This window comes from Urocitellus parryii, chromosome 3 (genome assembly GCF_045843805.1).
Source record: "Urocitellus parryii isolate mUroPar1 chromosome 3, mUroPar1.hap1, whole genome shotgun sequence".
In the NCBI taxonomy this organism is placed as follows: Eukaryota; Metazoa; Chordata; class Mammalia; order Rodentia; family Sciuridae; genus Urocitellus; species Urocitellus parryii.
Window position 1 is genome coordinate 71,411,153 of NC_135533.1, and position 18,611 is coordinate 71,429,763.

An 18,611-nucleotide genomic window follows, 5' to 3' on the forward strand; every position below is an offset into this window, starting at 1 on the left:
ACAGGGCAGTGCCTCTATATGGCAACAGATAGCTTATCTGAGCTACCTGGGAAGGATGGCACATTCTCTAGCTCAGGCCCCTAATCAATGGTCCCATAAACAGGGGATCACATGACAAGTCATTTGTACCTCTTATCCATACAAGAGATCTTGTTTCCTAGGCTACAGTCTTCCCCAAAGGTCCTGGTACATAATTAGGCATGATGTGGTGTAAATAAATGCTCCCTGGTTATTTTTCCTGGGAAGCTTCTTGGCCCTGAGCTACTACTTTAACTCTGGGGAAACAAATTTAGTCAGGCTGAATACAGCAGACACAGCCTGAAGCAAAGCATTCACATGAGATCATGCTCAGGTAAAATGTAGATTAAAAAAAAAATCAACCAAGGTTAAAGCCATCCCATACTCCTAGGAATTAGATGACCTAACCTGTTTAATTCTAATAGCTACATCCCACCCGGGGTCACACTGAGAACTTGATTTATTCTCTATTTCACTGCAGATCAATGACAAGTAATTCCTCTTTCTTTTCCAGAAGCTGTACAAGTATCTTCATCCATGGTAAGTTTTGTGGACTGAGCCCAGTGAGCATAAAATATGGACTAAAATCAGATACAACTTCATCACTTTCTAATCTAAAAGAACACGCTTTGTTTATCACTTTGGTGTTATCAAGTGGGGAGAGATGCTTTTCCCCATTTTATCATACATGCTCCACTTTTCCTGGGAATAAAATGCCTTTATTTCCCATTTCACTTAGATTTCTAATCATGTCTCTCCTACCTCTGAGGTATTCAAACCATTTTTAGGCCAAAAGCTATAATCCTGGAAGAGCTTAATCTTGGAAGTACACAGCAGTCAACAGATTAGTCACTCCAGTTCTTTTAACTGATGGTACCAAATAAGTAAATATAAACAATGTTTTTTTTGGAGTAGAAAATGATGAGTTCTAGCTGGGTGTGGTGGTGCATCCCTATAATCCCAGATGCTTGGGAGAATCTGGAGTTCAAAGCCAGCCTCAGTAACTGTAAGGTGTTAAGCAACTCAGAGAGACCCTGTCTCTAAATAAAATACAAAAATAGGGCTGAGGATGTGGCTGTCACAGTTCATTCATTGTTAAAGTTTTTTTTTGTTTGTTTGTTTTCAGTGGTTGAGTGCCCCTGAGTTCAATCCCTGGTACCAAAAAAAAAAAAAAAGGGGGGGGGGCGGGGAGAGTTCTATTTAATTTTGAACATTCTATATCATCTATAGGCATAGTCTGTAAAGCACAATATTTGTTATAAAGAAAATTCTATTGATTGTCCACTTCCTAATTATAACATTTGCATAATAATCTCATTCATTCATGCACTCATTCATTTACTTTCAGGTAGCCTGAACTTATTTACGCACAAATTTTTGAGTGAGAAGTCAGCAATAAGCCTACAGAAAGTCTTTTGGGGAAAGAACATTCAAAGAGACTATATGAAGTGCTTGCTATTATGGGCTGCCATAGTTCATTCATTGTTAAATTTGTTTTTGAATTCAAGTGGGAAGAAAGAGTAGAAATTAGTTAGTTGGGATGCAGTACAGGTGTGCCTGTTAACTCCCGATCACCACTTTAGTAGACCACTGATTCAGAGAACAATGTAGGCGGGCCTCTGGTAAGTAAGCACGTACCAGGCAAGATGGAGAGAAGGTGATTGGCTTCTGTCTCACTTACCTGCTCAAGCATCAGCTCTCTTAATCGTGCAATTTTCTCCCCATCTTCAGGATGACTTAAAATATATTCTTTGACAAAGAATGCCTAGGAGGAGAAGGGACAGTCTACTTCAGGACAGTTACCAAGGAAGTAAAAGACACAGTTGTTGTTTTTAAAGACCTGGCATCTTAAGAGAAATGACATGATTATAAACCACTTGGGGACAGATGGAATGATTCCTAGTGTGGGTGGCTGGTCAGAAGGGAACATAAGGAAAAGATTGTTAAAAGAAGATCAGAGATTGTACAGTAAGTACCTTTGGTAAAATAAACAAAAAGCAAACCCATGTCAATAAGATATAGGGCATTCTAGCCTAAAATAAATTGTTGCATGATTCAGGATGACCAAGATGGTGGCCTCATCCTTCAGGTGACTACGTACTTCTGTTTAAAACTAAAAGGGCAGAGGAAAAGTCCATTTAAAGGATTGTCTAAACAAGATCAGACTTTTCTACACCCAGGAACCTCTTTGCTCATACAAATTATTTTAGACAAACATTCATTAAGCAATCCTGATATCTTTACTACTTTTATTCATATAAACACATCCTCAAAACATTACATGTTGGGGAAATGGAGTAAGTGGACATCACAAATGGCTATACATTTATGCTATTTCACAAAGGACTATATATGTGTCAATTGTAGCCATTTGTATGTATGGTGATATGAACACATATTTTGAAAAGATTCATGACACCCTAAGAAATCAAAACTGAAAACTTTCTCTCAAACAACAATCCCTAATTCTCACCTCTTGGTACCTTGAAACCCCACCGTTAACTGCAGCATCTATGACTCCATTCAGGCACATGGTCAGGGGGTTAATATTTTGCATCTGTCTTGTTTGACATTGACTAATCAGTGTCTTCAGCTGCTGGTTCTTATTTTCCAAAACTTCAATTGCATTTTCCAGAGGACTCATTTCAACCTGATAAGCAAATGAGCATGAAAAAAAAAAAATATATATATATATATATATATATATATATATATATATATATATATAATATTGACTTTTGAAACACTCAAGAAGTAAGGAGGAGAAAGGAAAGAAAAAGAAAGAAAAAGAAGAGAAAGAAGAAGGAGGAGGAAGAAAAAAGTAGATGATCTATGTTCTGAATTACCAATACTTCTACCAGGAGCCATGCAGTAAAATAGAAAAGGACGTGAAAGTCAAGTTAACTGTTCATCAGTAAGGTCTGAAAAGGGCAGGTAATTATATTCATTGATTAGAATGTGGTTTGGATAATCATCATTCATTCATTCTAATTAGTACTGTAACAATGAATTCACTCCTTAAAATCCAAGCATCCCATGGTTCTCTTTTCTTCTGAAGGACTAAATATTGAGAGACCCCAAATATTACTATTATCTTTCTAGATGCTTATTTGATACAAAGCACCATGGGAGACAATAAAGATCATTTGTAGATCCTCTGGTGTCAAAGGAGCTTTCAGCTCAGCTGGTGTTTTAGTCAGCTGAAACATTGCTGTGACCAAAAGACCCAACAAGAACAACTCAGAGGAGCAAGTTTGTTTTAGCTCACGGTTTCAAAGGTTCAGTCCATGATCAGCAGACTCCATAGCTCTGGGCCCAAGGTGAGGCAGAACTTCAGGGTAGAAGGGTGTGGCCAAGGAAAGCAGCTCAGGACATGAGAGCCAGGAGAAGAGTGAGCTCTTCTCAAGAGGAACAAAATATACACCCAAATGCATACCCCGAATGACCTACTTCTTCCAGCCACACCCTGCCTGCCTATAGTTGCTGCCCAGTTAATCCCTAGCAGTGGACTGATCCACAGATTAGGTTGAGGCTGTCACAACCTCATCATTTCACCTCTGAGCATTCTTGCATTCCCTCACACAGCTTTCGGGGGATACCTCATATCTAAACCACAATAGCTGAGAAGAGGGGACACAAGCCCAGACAGACTGGACTTCGTATGCACAGCACAAGACGGCATACAGTTGGGAGTTAAGAAAATGAGATGATCATCTACACTCAGCATTCATTTGTCGAGAGAGCCAAGTCGAATCAAATGACAAAGTGCTCTTCAAATGAACTACAGATTTAAAGGCATTAGTGTTTTCACAAAATCTTATAAGCTATCTGGATGTATGATTTAAAAAATAAAGATCTATAACTTCATATGAAACCTTTAATGCCACGTTTCTGAATTTATAGTTTTTCAGATTTTCTCTTTTCTTTTCAGCAGTGCAAGAGATCAAACCCAGGGTCTTGCACATTAGGCAAATGCTCTACCATTAAGTTATAGCCCCAGCTCCTTGAACTTTCAGATTTTAGAAAGGTAATATAGGGTATATAATTCAATAATCCCCATCAGGTTCTGGGCAGTTTCCTTTAATCAACTGAATAAATATTTCTGCAGTGAAGCTTATAAGCATTCACTTAGTAAGTTAATAAATGGCCTTACATTGAAGAGCTTAGATATATAAGCAAATGACTTTTAAGTCAAACCAATGTAAACATCTTTGGTTCTCAGATTTGGGCATTGCAGACAAGGAATCTCAATTCATTTTGGCATATATTTATTGCAGACCTACTTCAACATATCTGTGTTCCTGATGGCCTTATATAATAGGAATTAAACCAGCAAGTCAGTAACTTTAATAGATGGTGGAACATTCCAGGCAGCAGGAACAAGAGAACAACACAAAGGCTCCTAAGAGTGGGCTGTGCTCAGGGAACAAGTAGCCGAGTTTGATTTGTTCTGACAGAACATAAGATTACATATTCTAATAAAGTAGGCAGCTGATGTTTGAAAGGCTGTGTTTAGTAAGCTCTTTTTATCATTACCAGCATGCTGTGTGTTTGTGTATGTGTGTGTTTCAAGAGCTAGGACCACTGGTAAGACCTCACTGGATTTAATGCTCTGGGTTTGATGGATCTAACAGGGCTTTCTGAATCATTATCGCAGCATGGATGACCAAGAGCCCTTCTGTGGGTTGGTCCATGCCATTCAGTAGGAAACATAATAATAAGACTTTCTGACCACTAGGTTTGGCAGTCTCCTCTTTTCCATGGAGGACACCGGGCCGTACCAGCTTTGGGGGATCCTTGATTCACACTAAACAAGAATACAACTGCAATGATGCAATCTGCTAAATTGAGTTCAATTAGTTTAGGGAGCTGTATTAATTTTTTTGTCACTGCAAAATGAAAATCCCATTAAATCCTTAGCTTAATTGAACATAATAAGCTGAGTTTGAATGCTGAGCGATTTGGGGTAGGACTAGCCATTCTGGAAAGACAATTTGGGCAGGGGCTGCTGTTATTCATTGACAGAGTGGCCCTGTTATCTAAATAAAGTATGGGTTAAATTATACTTTCACAGTTGGCACACTTTCTTTCAGATAGAGGACCAGATCCAGCCATAACAGATACGCTAAGAGCAGGAGGGATGCTGGGAGAGTCAGGGCTGTGGCTGACTTCAGATGCTGTTAGCCTGAAGAGCAGTGGAGATGGCAGTATGCTGGGTATCATCCTCAATGTGGCTGCCTCCAGCTACTATCTCCTTGTTATTCACTTCTGGGGAGTGGAACCAAAGGTGTGTTTGACAATCAGCTTAGTGCTGTGTCTACCAGGTTCTATAATGGCATCTACTGATCTCTATCTGGTACTCCATGCAGGACAGCTCAGTTACTAATATCACACCATCCCCTCTACTGGAGACTGCCATAGTATAGACTTATGTGTGTCATACATGGTGCTGGGACTTTATATTAGCTTCATTTTGCCTATAAGGAAACCAAGGCTAGGAGAGATGAACACCACTGGCTTTGGAATCAGAAAAATCTGAGTTTGAGACTGTCCTGTTTTCAACATTTTATTATGTAACTTCTGGCAAAAGCTTTTAGTCTCTTGTTAAAAATTGTGAAACTTGGGAAAAGAATACATTACTCTGATATAAGAATGCATAGCTTGAATATGATGATCCAGTAAGACATGGTAGGCAGCCTTCTTGACACTGGTCTGCCACCTACACACTGAAGGTTACTTAGCTATCTAGAGCAATTAGGAGAGCTGAATTTCACTTCTTCTCATTCAAGGGTCCAAGTAGTTTTTTATAGGCTGCAGTCACAGCTGTTTTCAAGGAATTTGTCTGGCTGGATGGACTAGGACAAAGTTAATGTTCACCATCACAGCCTTAGTAACAGCAGTCAGTATCATAAATATTCACTAACTTACTATGAGTGAATCCAGGGACTTGGAGTCAAAAACAGAAGCAATTAATATCCAGCATGATTCCAGGTGAGCTACTGTGATGAGAAAGTACTTGAGAATAAGCTCGGGTCCTTACCACTTCACGCTTCTCCACTTCAAACCAGCGGGAGATGCCGGGTAAACTCTGCACCAAGTATAATGATGTTCTCTCCACCCAGAGGCTCTACAAAACAGAAAACAAATGAAGTCCCCCGTTGCCCTTCTTTCTAGGCACTGAGCTATGACTAATGCGATCAGGTTTTGCTTATTTGTCACCTTTTCTTTAGTCTTCGCTTGAGCACTCAAGAAACTTATCACAGTAAGATGCTGCTGAAGCTTATGCTAATAAATCCATTGTATGGTGCCTGAAACTTTTTTCTATGTAGAATAAATGAGCTCGTGCTTCAGAAAGCAAGCTTTAAAATATAAAAATAGGCCATCATGTTACATTCTTTGCTATTTCTCTAACGTGTGAATTCAAACTCTTTGTCCCTCAAGGTTTAGTCGTTTTCACTGGAAAGAAGGAACTGAAGGAGCTAGTCAACGCAAGACTACAATAACCGGTATCCTAAAGAAAAAAAAAGAGCTTTAGGGATTATGCAGCTTGATCTTTCCATTTTAAAAGTGAAGACACTTTAAACCTTAAGAGACAATGGACCTGCTGAAAAGCAGCGCACTATTCACCTGCAGAGCCGCACTGACCCCACCCCTAGAACCTGTCGCCACCTCTGCCAACTCCTCCTCCTCCGCTGGGTCCACCCAAAACATTGTAATTTAGACTGACCTTTGAGTTGGCCCAGGGCTCCCTTTGACCAGGACTAGCACCCTCAGGACACAGCTGCCTTTGGCACAAGCTGCTGTTGTGACAATTTTCTCTTTCATCAACCCATTTTCTACCTATGCCTCATTTTTCTTATTTAAACCAAGAGGATATGAAATGCCTGAAATTGTGCCATTTATTCAACAACAACAACAACAAAAAGGAAGGATTTGTTTATGCCCATTGCGAATTATCGAAAGGAACACGGCAGTGTCACTGTGACAAGATTTCACAGCATTCGGGTGGTGACAGGGAGGTGAGCAGATAAATAAGATCTTGGAAGGAAGAGAAGGAACATGCAAGTTGCAGCGAGGGATGCAGGTGTTCATGCCATGCTGAGGAGGGGGATGGCAGCCCTCAGAGGAGGTGACACGTGAGCTGAATTTTGAAGAGTGAGTAGGAGTTTGCCAGGAGGAGAGTGGGGGTAGCTGCACAGGCAGGAGGAAGCAGCCCGCACAGAGCCGAGTGGCTTGTGAAAGGGCACCGTGACAGAGAAGGAGAGAAGCTGGGTGTTGCTGGAACTGAGGGAGAGGGTGGGTGAGTGGGTTGTGGTAGATACAGGCTTGGGGGTGCTGTTTGGAGCCAATTCTGAGGGCTGAAAGCACAAAAATGAGGAGCCAGATTTACTGTCCCCCGCCCCAGAGGGTTGCTGTATCAATGATAAATATATAAAGCGAGGGCCACGAGGAAATGTGGTGCAGTGGAGATAGTGATGGAGAGGGTGTTAGAAGATGTGGGTTCCAGTGCTGTGCCCAAAGGTAATTAGCATGGGACTTGGAGCAAGTCAGCTGTTTGGCTCCAGTGCATCTCTGACTTGTTATCACTGGAAGCAACTGCAAAGAGAACTACATCATAAACTAATTAGATCTTCAGTGGATTTTAGAGGCAAAAAGAGAAACAGAAGTATCTAGAAAGGACTAGAAAACGATCATGGATCTTCTCAGTAATATCACAGTGATGTTTTCCAGTGGTCTCCCTGCTTGCTACATAACCCACCAAACCTTCCTGCACAAAGAACTGTCCTTTATTCAGCTCTAATGGAACTCTGCAAAATAATCACAGTTTTCTTTTCTGATTTCTTAAAGGTGAATAATCCCTGGAGTGACTGTTGGGAGGACTGGGAACCAACATTTAGGTAGGGCTGACAGGTGAGACAACATTAGGTAGACAGGTAAGTAGGTTTGCATGTACGTATGTACATATGTACTTAGTGGTACTGGGGATTGATCCCACTGCCTTGCATACACTAGGCAAGTGCTCTAAGTTACATCTCCAGCCATTTTTATTTTACTTTGAGGCAAGGTCTTGCTATCAGGCTGTCCTTGAACTTGTGATCCTCCTGCCTTAGCCTCTCAAGTTGCTGGGATTACAAGTATACACCTCTGTGTCTGGCTAACATTAGGTAATTCTGACTGAAAAGTATTAGGAGAATGCTTCCTAGCTCAAACAGAGAATATCTGTAATGAAAGATGCTAAGCCAATGAACTCCAATAATAAATTCACCTTGAATTTTTTGATTAAGTGCAAAAACTGACTAACTGGGGATTTATCTGGTCTCACTGTGTCTCTGTTTTCAAAGAAAGGGAAGATTTTAATTTATGTGCCAAACAATCTGGACCCTTCTCCCCATGGGGTTGCAGAACTCTTACCCTTTTTGGCTGGGAGCAAGCTGAACTAGGAAGGCATATTGGAGCTACTGAGCAGACAACACAACACATGCCTTTACTTTGGGTTCTCTCAGAAATCCTAATTACACACCGTTCTAATGAGGAAAAACAACAAAGATGGCACAGAATTCACCCACTGTACTAGCAGTTTATCCGCCTGTTCTCTGTCTCAGGATCGCCTGTTTTCTGTCTCAACATCCCCCGTTCCTGAAATATTCTTTACTAATTTCATTCTTGTATCTGAGGATATCCTGAGGTTCCCTCAATGGGTTCAACATGAATAGGCAAGAGGACTGAGTTCAACCATGAGTTTTCAAAGACAGGTCTAAGGACCACTGGCATTAGAACTCTAAGAAGAAAGTTGATTTCAGAACCTCTTCCCACAGCCAAGACAGAATTCCTGGGCTTGGGGGTCAAAATTCTTCTTGTAGGAAACAATCCCCATTAATCTGATACGTGGAAGGGTTGAAGAACCACTATACTAAGGGATTTCTAGAGCCCCTTATGGCTCTGTCACTATTCTGAGCATTTACCAGAAGAATCTTGCCCCAAGGAACTCATAGTCTAGAAGAGAGTATGAGGAGAAAAATGCAATAAGAACTGCATGGTACCTTGAATTCATTCTCCTTATCTTTCGTGCCTTTGTGAAATGGTCTATCATAGCGGAATTTCCAGATATGATTCACTTTATAGAAACTTTTGATGTTGTCCGGAACACCCTCTCTCTGCAGGACCTCCTGGCTCTCTGGAATAGGGGTTACAGCATATATCTGCAAATCTAGGATTAAAGAGTCAAGGAGAGAACCTGAACTTGGCAAACTTAAAAGAAGTCTGGCTCGAGCTGAGCTGTGTGGAGAGAAGAGGATTGTTAACAATCTGGTGTTTCCATTTAGGTTGAAGTCATTTATAAAATTGCCAAAAAGATGTTAGAAACACACTTGAAATCATATCTCAAACTATAGGCCTTGAACTAGTTCTAGGTAGGTGATTCTGACAAAGGGTCAGGTTTAAATTCCCATGGCCTATGAATTGGTCTTACCAAGCTTATTACTGATTTGTGTGTGTGTGTGTGTGTGTGTGTGTGTGTGTATGTGTGTGTAGGGGGGATAGTTTGGATATTAGTTACTCAGATCACTCCTAATCCTTGTATGTGAGACACTATTTTTTGTGTGTGAATATGTGTGGGGATCAAATCTACTTGTATATGATAGGCAAATGCTCTAAAACTGAGCTATAGCCTCAGCCTTCGTTTTTAAAAAAATTACATTTTCAGGGCTGGGGCTATAGCTCAGTGGCAGAGTGCTTGCTTAACATGTGTGAGGCATTGGGTTCAATCCTTAGCACCACATAAAAATAAATAAATAGATAGACAAATGAAATAATTATATTAAAAAAGAACTGTAAACCTTAAAAAGAAAATTGAATTTTGAGTCAGGGTCTTACCAAGCTTCCCAGGCTGGCTCACTTGAGAGCCTCCTGCTTCAGCCTCCCAAGTAGATGGGATTATAGGTGTATGCCACCAGGCCTGGTGAAGCACTTTTATCTTAGTTTGTACATGGCCCTTTAGAACTTATTGTTTGTTTATAGTATTAAGTAAACCCTTATGTTGCCATGACCAAATACAGAAACCAGAACACTGACAATGACTTACATTTCCATGTGTGATGCTGTGACCATAATTGTATTTTTCCATTCTCCTAAACCAGGTATTTAGATGTTTAGGTATAATTGACATTTAAAAAAACTCCATTAAAGGGCTCCCATATTTACTTGTATGTTTACTAACTCTTCTAATTCTAATAAAGCAAATTTTTTTTCATGTACTTTCTTCCTTCTCTTGCATTTTGGCTTCTGCTTTGAGATGGTATCCATAATTGTCACTTGGAGTTTTATATGTTCTTTAAGACCATCAGTTTCAGGCAAAGGCAGAGGAATTCAGGAAGAAGTATGGTGATGAACTGCCTTTGCCTATAACATCTGTGTGATTTAAGCTGACTTGCTTGTGTTTAGATGATGGATGTGTGAACTGCATGGTAACTACTAAAGGTGTCCCAGATGTCATAGCTAAGTCTCCAGAAGATGCTGAAGAGATCTCTTTTTCTTCCCTCCTTCATTCCAGAATAAGGAGTGAATGATTTGCATCTGCACCCCTGAACATACTGCTATCATCCTGAGCTGAAGTAGCTTCCACAAGATAAGTCAGAGGAAAATTATTCTAAGGGCAATCACTAAAAAGAGCTTTAAAAGCAAGGTTGAGATACAGAGGAGTTTTAATTAAAAGGGAAAAAGTTCTTCAGCAGAATCCGTAAGGGATTTCTTTTCATCTGACACTATGATAATAAATAGAACAATTCCTGTTCAGAAGGATCTGGGCTAAAATTAAGAAGATGAGGAAGAATAAGAACGTGGCTACTGAGAAGGGCCCAGGGGCTAAACGCCCAGTGTGCAAATGCTCTGCTGTTAGCAGCCAGTGTGACCTGACTGGAGTGAGCCTTCCAGGTGTGGATACACTGAGCTTCTGCCTGGAAGATGGTCTCATCAGGCTGGTTGGCGTGCTGCATGGCGATGGCATGGGGGAACTCGTTCAGCATTCTCTGTTGGAAGGCTTCCAGCCTCTCGTAGTCATGCCCTCGACACACAAACTCCTTATTCTAGGGGGTGAAACCAAAAACAAAATTAGGACTATATAGGTGATGGCATTTATTACAGAGATAATATTAAAAATGCAGGGCAAAGATCATGCATTTCACTCTCTATTGCTCTTATGGGGACCCAATAGAATACCTCACTCTTCCCAGTTCACTTGTAGGAAGTGCAACGATGTGTCTGATTCTCAGAGTACCAAAGAACAAAATGAAGCAATCGTGTTCCATCTAAAGGCTAATGTACACATGTGATGATTCTTATAAACCGGATGTCAAACTTATGCACATAAATTCACAATTTGGAGGGAAAAAAAAGCAAATACAACAACTAAAAATGCATTCTTTTTAAAAGGCTTCTAAGGTCAGCCTTAACACTTCCACTGAACACAGCCTTCCGGAGGAAGGAAAATTGAGCCCATCTGTATTCCAGCTTTCAAAAGGGCTGGCAAAGAAACTTCCCTGTCATAACCAGCTCAGCTCAGATGCCTGTAGCCAGGAATCGTCTTAACTGCCTGAAACTAGGATTTTGGAGTTTCAGGATCCTGCTAAATGTTAAACATATTTCTGATGGATTTTTAAAAAATATATAATATGTCTTCTGTGGGTCAGAACTCTGTCTCATTTGGGTGGGGATATTGAAGGTTATTCTTGAGGTCAGCCAGAGAGGTGGGAAGATAGGCAGGTTTTTGAAAGGTATCTTAATGGGCTGGTTAGATACGAGGGAACCCTTTCTGACTGTTTCATGATCATGAAATTAAAATGTTGAGTATAGTTATTGACCAGGCACACCACACTTATTTACTCTGTACAAGCTTGAGAGGTAGTCACCCACCCCTACTCCATTCTATAATCTGGGAACAGACTCAAAGGCTTTAAGCACTTTGTCCATGTGCATAGTACTTAGACTCAGGTCTGAGTCCAAGGACTGAGCTCTGCAAACTCCAAACATGGTCTGATATGCTCAGGAAAACCTCCCAGGAGCTACCAGTGAGAGCCCAGATCCTAAAGAAGAAAAGAGCAGTTTGAGCCTGGGAGCTAAGGTCCCAGGTTTTTAGTGCTTTTCAGCTCCCTGAAGTTCCTATTATTATATAAAATGCCCAAAGAAGACTTCCAGGTCACAGTGAGAGAGTCAGAAACTTGCTGTAGAGAGCTGTGGCACAGGTTCTGAGAACCTACCTCAGTTTCCTACAAATCTCTAAATTAATAGTGATCCTTTGAAAAAACACAAGTTAAGGCAAACCATCTAGAAATTAGGACCCTAAATGATCCTAAATTTAAAACTTTCTAGATACAAATTATACCTTTTGATGCAAATGAAAGTTGTACCTTCAGATGCTGTATTTTAACAATTTTACTAAAAGATAATACATTTTCTTGATAAAGTAGGAGATAACACAACCCCTTCCTAAAGGAGTGCCAAAATAAACATCTGAATACTTCCAAACTTAAATAGTTTAAAAACAATGCTTATATATAATAACACTTTGTAAAATCAGAGCAGTTACTCTAAGTGCATAATCTTTCAGTAGTGTTAGGAAGCTATTTTGAAAGAAAAACTTTGGCTCTGATATTTGAAATGAAATAAAAAGAAATTAAGCATTTTCCTTCAATAATATTCTGTTTTTAAAAGTCATAGCTTTATTAAGATATAATTCACATACTACTATAAAATTCAACATTTTAAAACATGCAATTCAGTGGATTTTTTAAGTTTTTCATAGAATTGCACAACCATCAGAATAATTTAATATCAGAATATTTTCCATCATCCCCCCAAAAAACCCCATGCCCAATCTCACACATGTCCTTTTAGTCACTTACTTTCCTCCAGCCCTGGAAACCCCAAACTACTTTCTGTTTCTAGGGATTTATCTATTATGGAATTACACAATGTGGCCTTTTGTGACTGGCTTCTTTCATTTCACAGAATATTTTCAAACTTCTCCATCATCATGGCATGGAATTGTACTTCATTCCTTTTTTTTTTTTTTTTTTTTTTTTGGTGGTGGTGCTGGGGATTGAACCCAGGGCTTTGTGCATGCGAGGTACTACCAACTGAGCTATGTCCCCAGCCCTTACAATTCATTGCTATTTGTTGCTGGTTTACTTTACCATTTATCAATTAAGAGACATTTGAGCTGATTCTACTTTTTTGCTATTATGAATAATACTGCCATAAACACCCAGGTACAGATCTTTGTGTTTTCAGTTTTCCTTAGTAAATACCTACAAGCAGATCTGCTGGGTCATGTTGGTCAAGAACGAACTTTGCATGAGGAGAAGAAAACCTACTTAGATCATAAAATTGTATAAAGGTATTTATGGAATTTTAAAAAATTATCTTGAAATTGATTAAATAATGAAAGAAAAAATTTAAAGCTGATGTTTATTTTTAAATAGAAAAAAAAGATTAGAATCTGAGCTCTCTCTCTTTCTCTCTCATACACACATACACACACACACACACACACAAAGTGAGGCCCTGCAGTGCCCTTTAGAAACCAATAGAGGGTAACCCTTCTCTTTCATTTTGAAGGAAATCCCAATTATGTCCAGAAAAGCTGTTTTCAGAAGACTGATGATATAGAGATTGATTTATTGTAACTGACTTTTACGCAAGATTTACTGCATCAGCCAGTGAAGTTTTCCAATTTCCTAAACTCTTTTTATAATTATGGCTTCTCAACTACTTTTAAAAGGTCTACACTTTTACAATAATTGCACAAAATATATAGCTGTATGGGTACCTCACTGTGCACTTGCTAGCAAAACTCAGAGTTTGATCAGGGCTTCATTATGACTTTAGGGGGCCTTAGGTACTTTGCCTTCACAGGCTTCTTGCTTCATAAAAAATATTCAAAATTATATTATGACTGGTTTGGTAAAGAGACACTAACATTATCTAATGCATAATATATAATATATAGTATATTACAAAATTTTCTTCAACTTAAATGTCCATTTTCCCCCTTCTGATATTTAAAAGAATTAAAAGTTGTATGGATAGCAGGGTGTAGTGGCACATGCCTCTACTCTGAGCTACTCAGGCTAAGACAGGAGGATCACAAATTCAAGGCCAGCATAGGCAATTTAGTGACACCCTGTCTCAAAATCAAGGGCTGGAGATATATTTCAGTGTCAAAGTGACTCTGGGTTCAACCCCCAGTACCACACACACATACCTCCAGAACCTTGTGGAGAGTGTATGTTTCCAGAACCTACCTTTCACAGTTGATGTAAAACTGACGTACACAGCCTGTAGCACCCAACCCCGTGTGGTGTTCCATTTCCCCACCTCCACCTGTTTTTCTCTAATGCCAACTGTAAGAAAATTACAAACTGGGAGTCTGTGAATATCACAGGAGGGAAACTAAATTACCAAAGACTCCTTGTAAGATAAACCTAGAGATAAATTGTTGATTCTTGGGAAATTATTCAAAACAAGGCATTCTAGCTTAAATATGGTGTCTGCAAACTAAAAAATTAAAAAAAAAAACTCATGATGTCATTATCAGTCATAAAAAGTCATTAACATTTTAGTTTTCCTGATTGAAGTTATCTGTATGAGTAGGATGAAAGCTAATTAAACAGTTTATTACTTACTCTCAAGAAAAATGGAAATTTTTTCCCATAAAACCCGACTCTGAAGAATTCTGGTTCCAGACGCTGCTGGTCCATAATTTTGTCATATAGAGAGGCTTCCATCATCTAGGAAGATATCAGAGAGGTTATAAGTATTCTAACCCATCTTTCAGCCCTACCAGTTAATAGAAGAGAATATTTCTTCTGTGTAAAGGAAAATTTCATTTTAATTCAGTTGAAGAAAAGAAGATTGACTCCTTTTTTTATGCTTTAAGGCAAGGATCAGCAAACAATCTAGAAGCATGCAGAGAGCAAATATTTTAGGCTTTGCAGGCCATGTGGTCTCTGTCACAACTAATCAACCCTGCTAGGCCCACAGGCTATAGTTTGGTGACCCTTGTTTAAAGGACCAGGTATATTATTACATGTTATCAACAGAGCAAATTATCTCTATGCATGTAGTCTATTGAGGGGATATTTTCTTCAAAATTAAATTACATAAAAAATTAGAAGCAAAACCCTTCTGGAGCATTCTCATGCCAGATATACTCACCTGTGGATTTGTCTCCACCTTGTACCTGGTAATGCATTTGGAAGGTGCAAACTTGCACAGGTTGGGACAGGGGTAAACCAACCAACCAAACCAAAGGAGACCCACAGTGCAAAGTGCCGTCTGGACTGAAAGCTCTTAAGTACGCGTCTTTGAAAATGTGCAAACTATGGAGCATATAAAGCTTATAGTTTCCCTTTTAAGGTATGATTATCATCTCCAGGGTTTCTGGAGAAAGACTAATACTGCACTTGAAGACTTCCCCCCACCCTCAGTAACAACACCCCAAAGAGCAGTTGGTATGAAGTGTAATGCTTTGGGTTTATAAAAATCTTAATGTCTATGGCACCCAAGGGCTCTCACGGGTAAACATTGTAACCTCGCTTCTGTTACAGGGACAGGATGCCAAGAGAAGAACAGAAACGTTTTTTATATAAAACTGCAGTGCCTGCCAGAGTCAGCACGATGAACTGATGTTAAAATAAGAATTTTTTTTTTTTCATGCTAGGAGAAATATCAATGAACTGCTGACATGAAATACTATGCCAAGAGTATGGACCTAGTTCCTTCCAGGTGAAAAAGTAACTTATGGTATAAGGAATTTTGAAAGCTATTAAAGGTATATGTTATCACCTCTTAAATGGTTACCTAAGATTAAAAGGTGATATCATGGTCTTTTTTTTAATATATAAAAGCTGATGATCCTATTTTAGAAATCCAAAAAAAAAACTTTAGCACTCATTAAATATTACAAAGTGACACAAAATGTTCATGATGCCCAAGAATAAGGACTTGGAGGACAAGAAGTACTTGTATGAACCTAAAACCAAAGGTGATACAAAACAACTGGCTCAGAACAAAGACATTAAAGTCTTTTGGGGGTACTAAAACCTGATTTAAGTTCAGTGAAACTGTATTTTCTGAAACTAAAGAGAGGTGACACACAATGTGGCCCTAAATTTATTTTAAAATGGGCTAGCTAGTCATTTCTACTATTTTGCTTTGCAGATTATGAAACTAAGAATGGCATATAGTTAGAGATATGTGTACAACTGGAAAGTTCTTCAAACAGTGTGGAGATTTTCCACAATAAACTTAAAATATTAATCCTAGATTAAATTGTGTATTTCCGATGCATTTTAGAAACAGATGAAGGAGTCACTTTTGGTATATTAACAAAAGCATTACACAGATCAATTTGCTATTTCTCTGCATTACACAGATGAGTACGCTTCAGAGAAAACACTTATAAAAGGTTCCTACAAGGTATATCAAGATGATCACAAAGCTGATTTCATAGAACTACAGTGGAAAGTTAATCAAAAAGGGTGCATCTTGATTAGGACGCACCCAGGTAGCTTACCCTCATCTTGCTCAGATTTCTGTAATCATAGTAACTCTCATACTGTTCTGCGATCTTCCGGCACAAGATGATGCCATTCTCCCAGCACTGTGGATAAATGAATGATGTAACTGTAACCCAAACGTATTATATAACTTTGCATCCAAAGGTCAGGATATGACTGCGTTCATATCATGAAGTCTTACTCCTTAATCTTTATAACATAACTTGAATAGTATCTCTGAAATTTTAAATATGAAAACACTATGTAATTAACATACAGATTACTTAAAAGCTTTAGAGAAAGTTGGAAATGATACCACACCACTACAGTCATTAACATATGGTGCAGGAACAATATTTTCTGGTGTTGTTCAGAATCATCATCTTGAAATGACTGCAGTTCCACAATGGCCAAGTAGATGGATACGCACAGGCCCTCAGTGCTGGGGAGGGAAGGATTACTGACCCTAAGGTCCAGTTATCTGGGCTGGTACCTCCATTCCTTGCTGGGCTAACTTGCATTTGCAAATTGTACGGGTCCAACCCAGCTGGGTATTCTCAATAGAAATGCAAAAAGTCATTGTTTTAACATAGGCAACATACTTTCTGCAAAGAGCCAGGCAGTCAATATTTTTGGCTTTGAGGACCATATAGTCTTTGCCACAGCCATTTATCCGTTATAGCATGAAAACCTCCATAGACATGAATGAGTATGGCTGTGTTCTAATAAGAATTAGAACACAAAAGTAAATTTCACCTATTTTTCACATGCTATGAAATATTCATTTTCAATTTCTTTCAAGAACTTAAAAATGTGAAAGCTATTTGTAACTTGTAGGCTGTATAGAAATAGGAGGTAAGCCATTTGACCTGAGGGTCACAGTTTGCAAACTCTGGTCTGGCACAAACTCCTGGAAATGGTCCAATATAGGAAGCCAAGAAATGTTATAACAGTTTATCATATAGGTAAAAAATTTATAACAGGAGGGTACAAAGCCATTTCTTTTGCTACTAACATAATGCTATGACAGCGTAGTCATATAAATAATAGAGGAGGATATGAAAGAAGCAATTTCCTTGCATCTCATTTTTAGGCATACCCAAATTTGTTCTGTACAAGAATGACAGCCACTAGTTGTGTTTTAATTTTTTCGGTTTAATTTTTGCAATTTGGAAGAGATATTTAAATCCAAGATATACCACTAAAACATCCAATGGTTCTGATCAAATAAACAGTGGTGGTCAGATTCACAATTGTTTAAAAAAGAGAACTGTGAGCCCTGGTGGTCAGATTCACAATTGTTTAAAAAAGAGAACTGTGAGCCCTTAAAGAAGGAGAGGAAGTGATGTGGGGCAAAGTACTTAATTGTAGTAAGTGTTTTCAAAACCCCAGGCATCTCTAAATATGAGGGATGCCATAAACTTCTTTAGCAAATCTAGTTTTCTATATTTTAAACAAAAAAGTGGAATGGGGCAGAATATATGCCAATATGGACAGCACATGAAGGTTGATAATGGTTTTTCAGAAAATAAAATAGCTAAGTGTTACGGTCTGAATGTTTGTGTTTCCTCCTAATTCACATGTTGAAATCTTACCTTCCAAGGTGATGATATTAGGAGGAGGGTCCTTTGGGAGGTGAATATGTCACCAAGGTGGAACTCTCATGAATGGCATCAGTGCCCTTAAAAAGGGGCTCCAGAGAGCTGGCTTGAATTTCTTCTGTTCATTAGCCATCCAGTCTATGAACTATGACTGGGTATCGAAACCTCAAGATGAGTTTATCAAAGTGTAATGCAAAGTTTGTACACATGGGAAACTTCTGGAGTCCTCCTTAAAAAAAAACACAGATTCTGCAGCCCCATGCTACTTAATCAGAAAGTCTAGGGCAGAGCCTGGGGATCTGCATTTTAACAAGTTCTAATGCACATTAAAGTGTGAGGATTCCTGATCAAGGAGGTAAGCATCCGTACACTAGAAATCAAAGGAAAAGGGACGCCAATAGTCACCTCAGGCGAGACCATGGGTCAGGCAGGGCTACTT

General features: G+C 39.1%; 1 protein-coding gene across 1 annotated transcript in view; it reads right to left on the reverse strand.

The window, feature by feature from the left end:
- Dock4 (dedicator of cytokinesis 4) overlaps positions 1-18,611 on the reverse strand; it is a 437,995-nt gene that overhangs the window by 17,566 nt on the left and 401,818 nt on the right. Inside the window, exons 37-43 of the mRNA XM_026408408.2 lie at positions 16,589-16,675; positions 14,697-14,801; positions 10,958-11,099; positions 9,060-9,226; positions 6,059-6,145; positions 2,492-2,668; positions 1,700-1,783 (exon numbers count right to left, since the gene is read on the reverse strand). Coding sequence (XP_026264193.1) covers positions 1,700-1,783; positions 2,492-2,668; positions 6,059-6,145; positions 9,060-9,226; positions 10,958-11,099; positions 14,697-14,801; positions 16,589-16,675 — 849 coding nt within the window. The remainder of the gene's footprint in view (positions 1-1,699; positions 1,784-2,491; positions 2,669-6,058; positions 6,146-9,059; positions 9,227-10,957; positions 11,100-14,696; positions 14,802-16,588; positions 16,676-18,611) is intronic.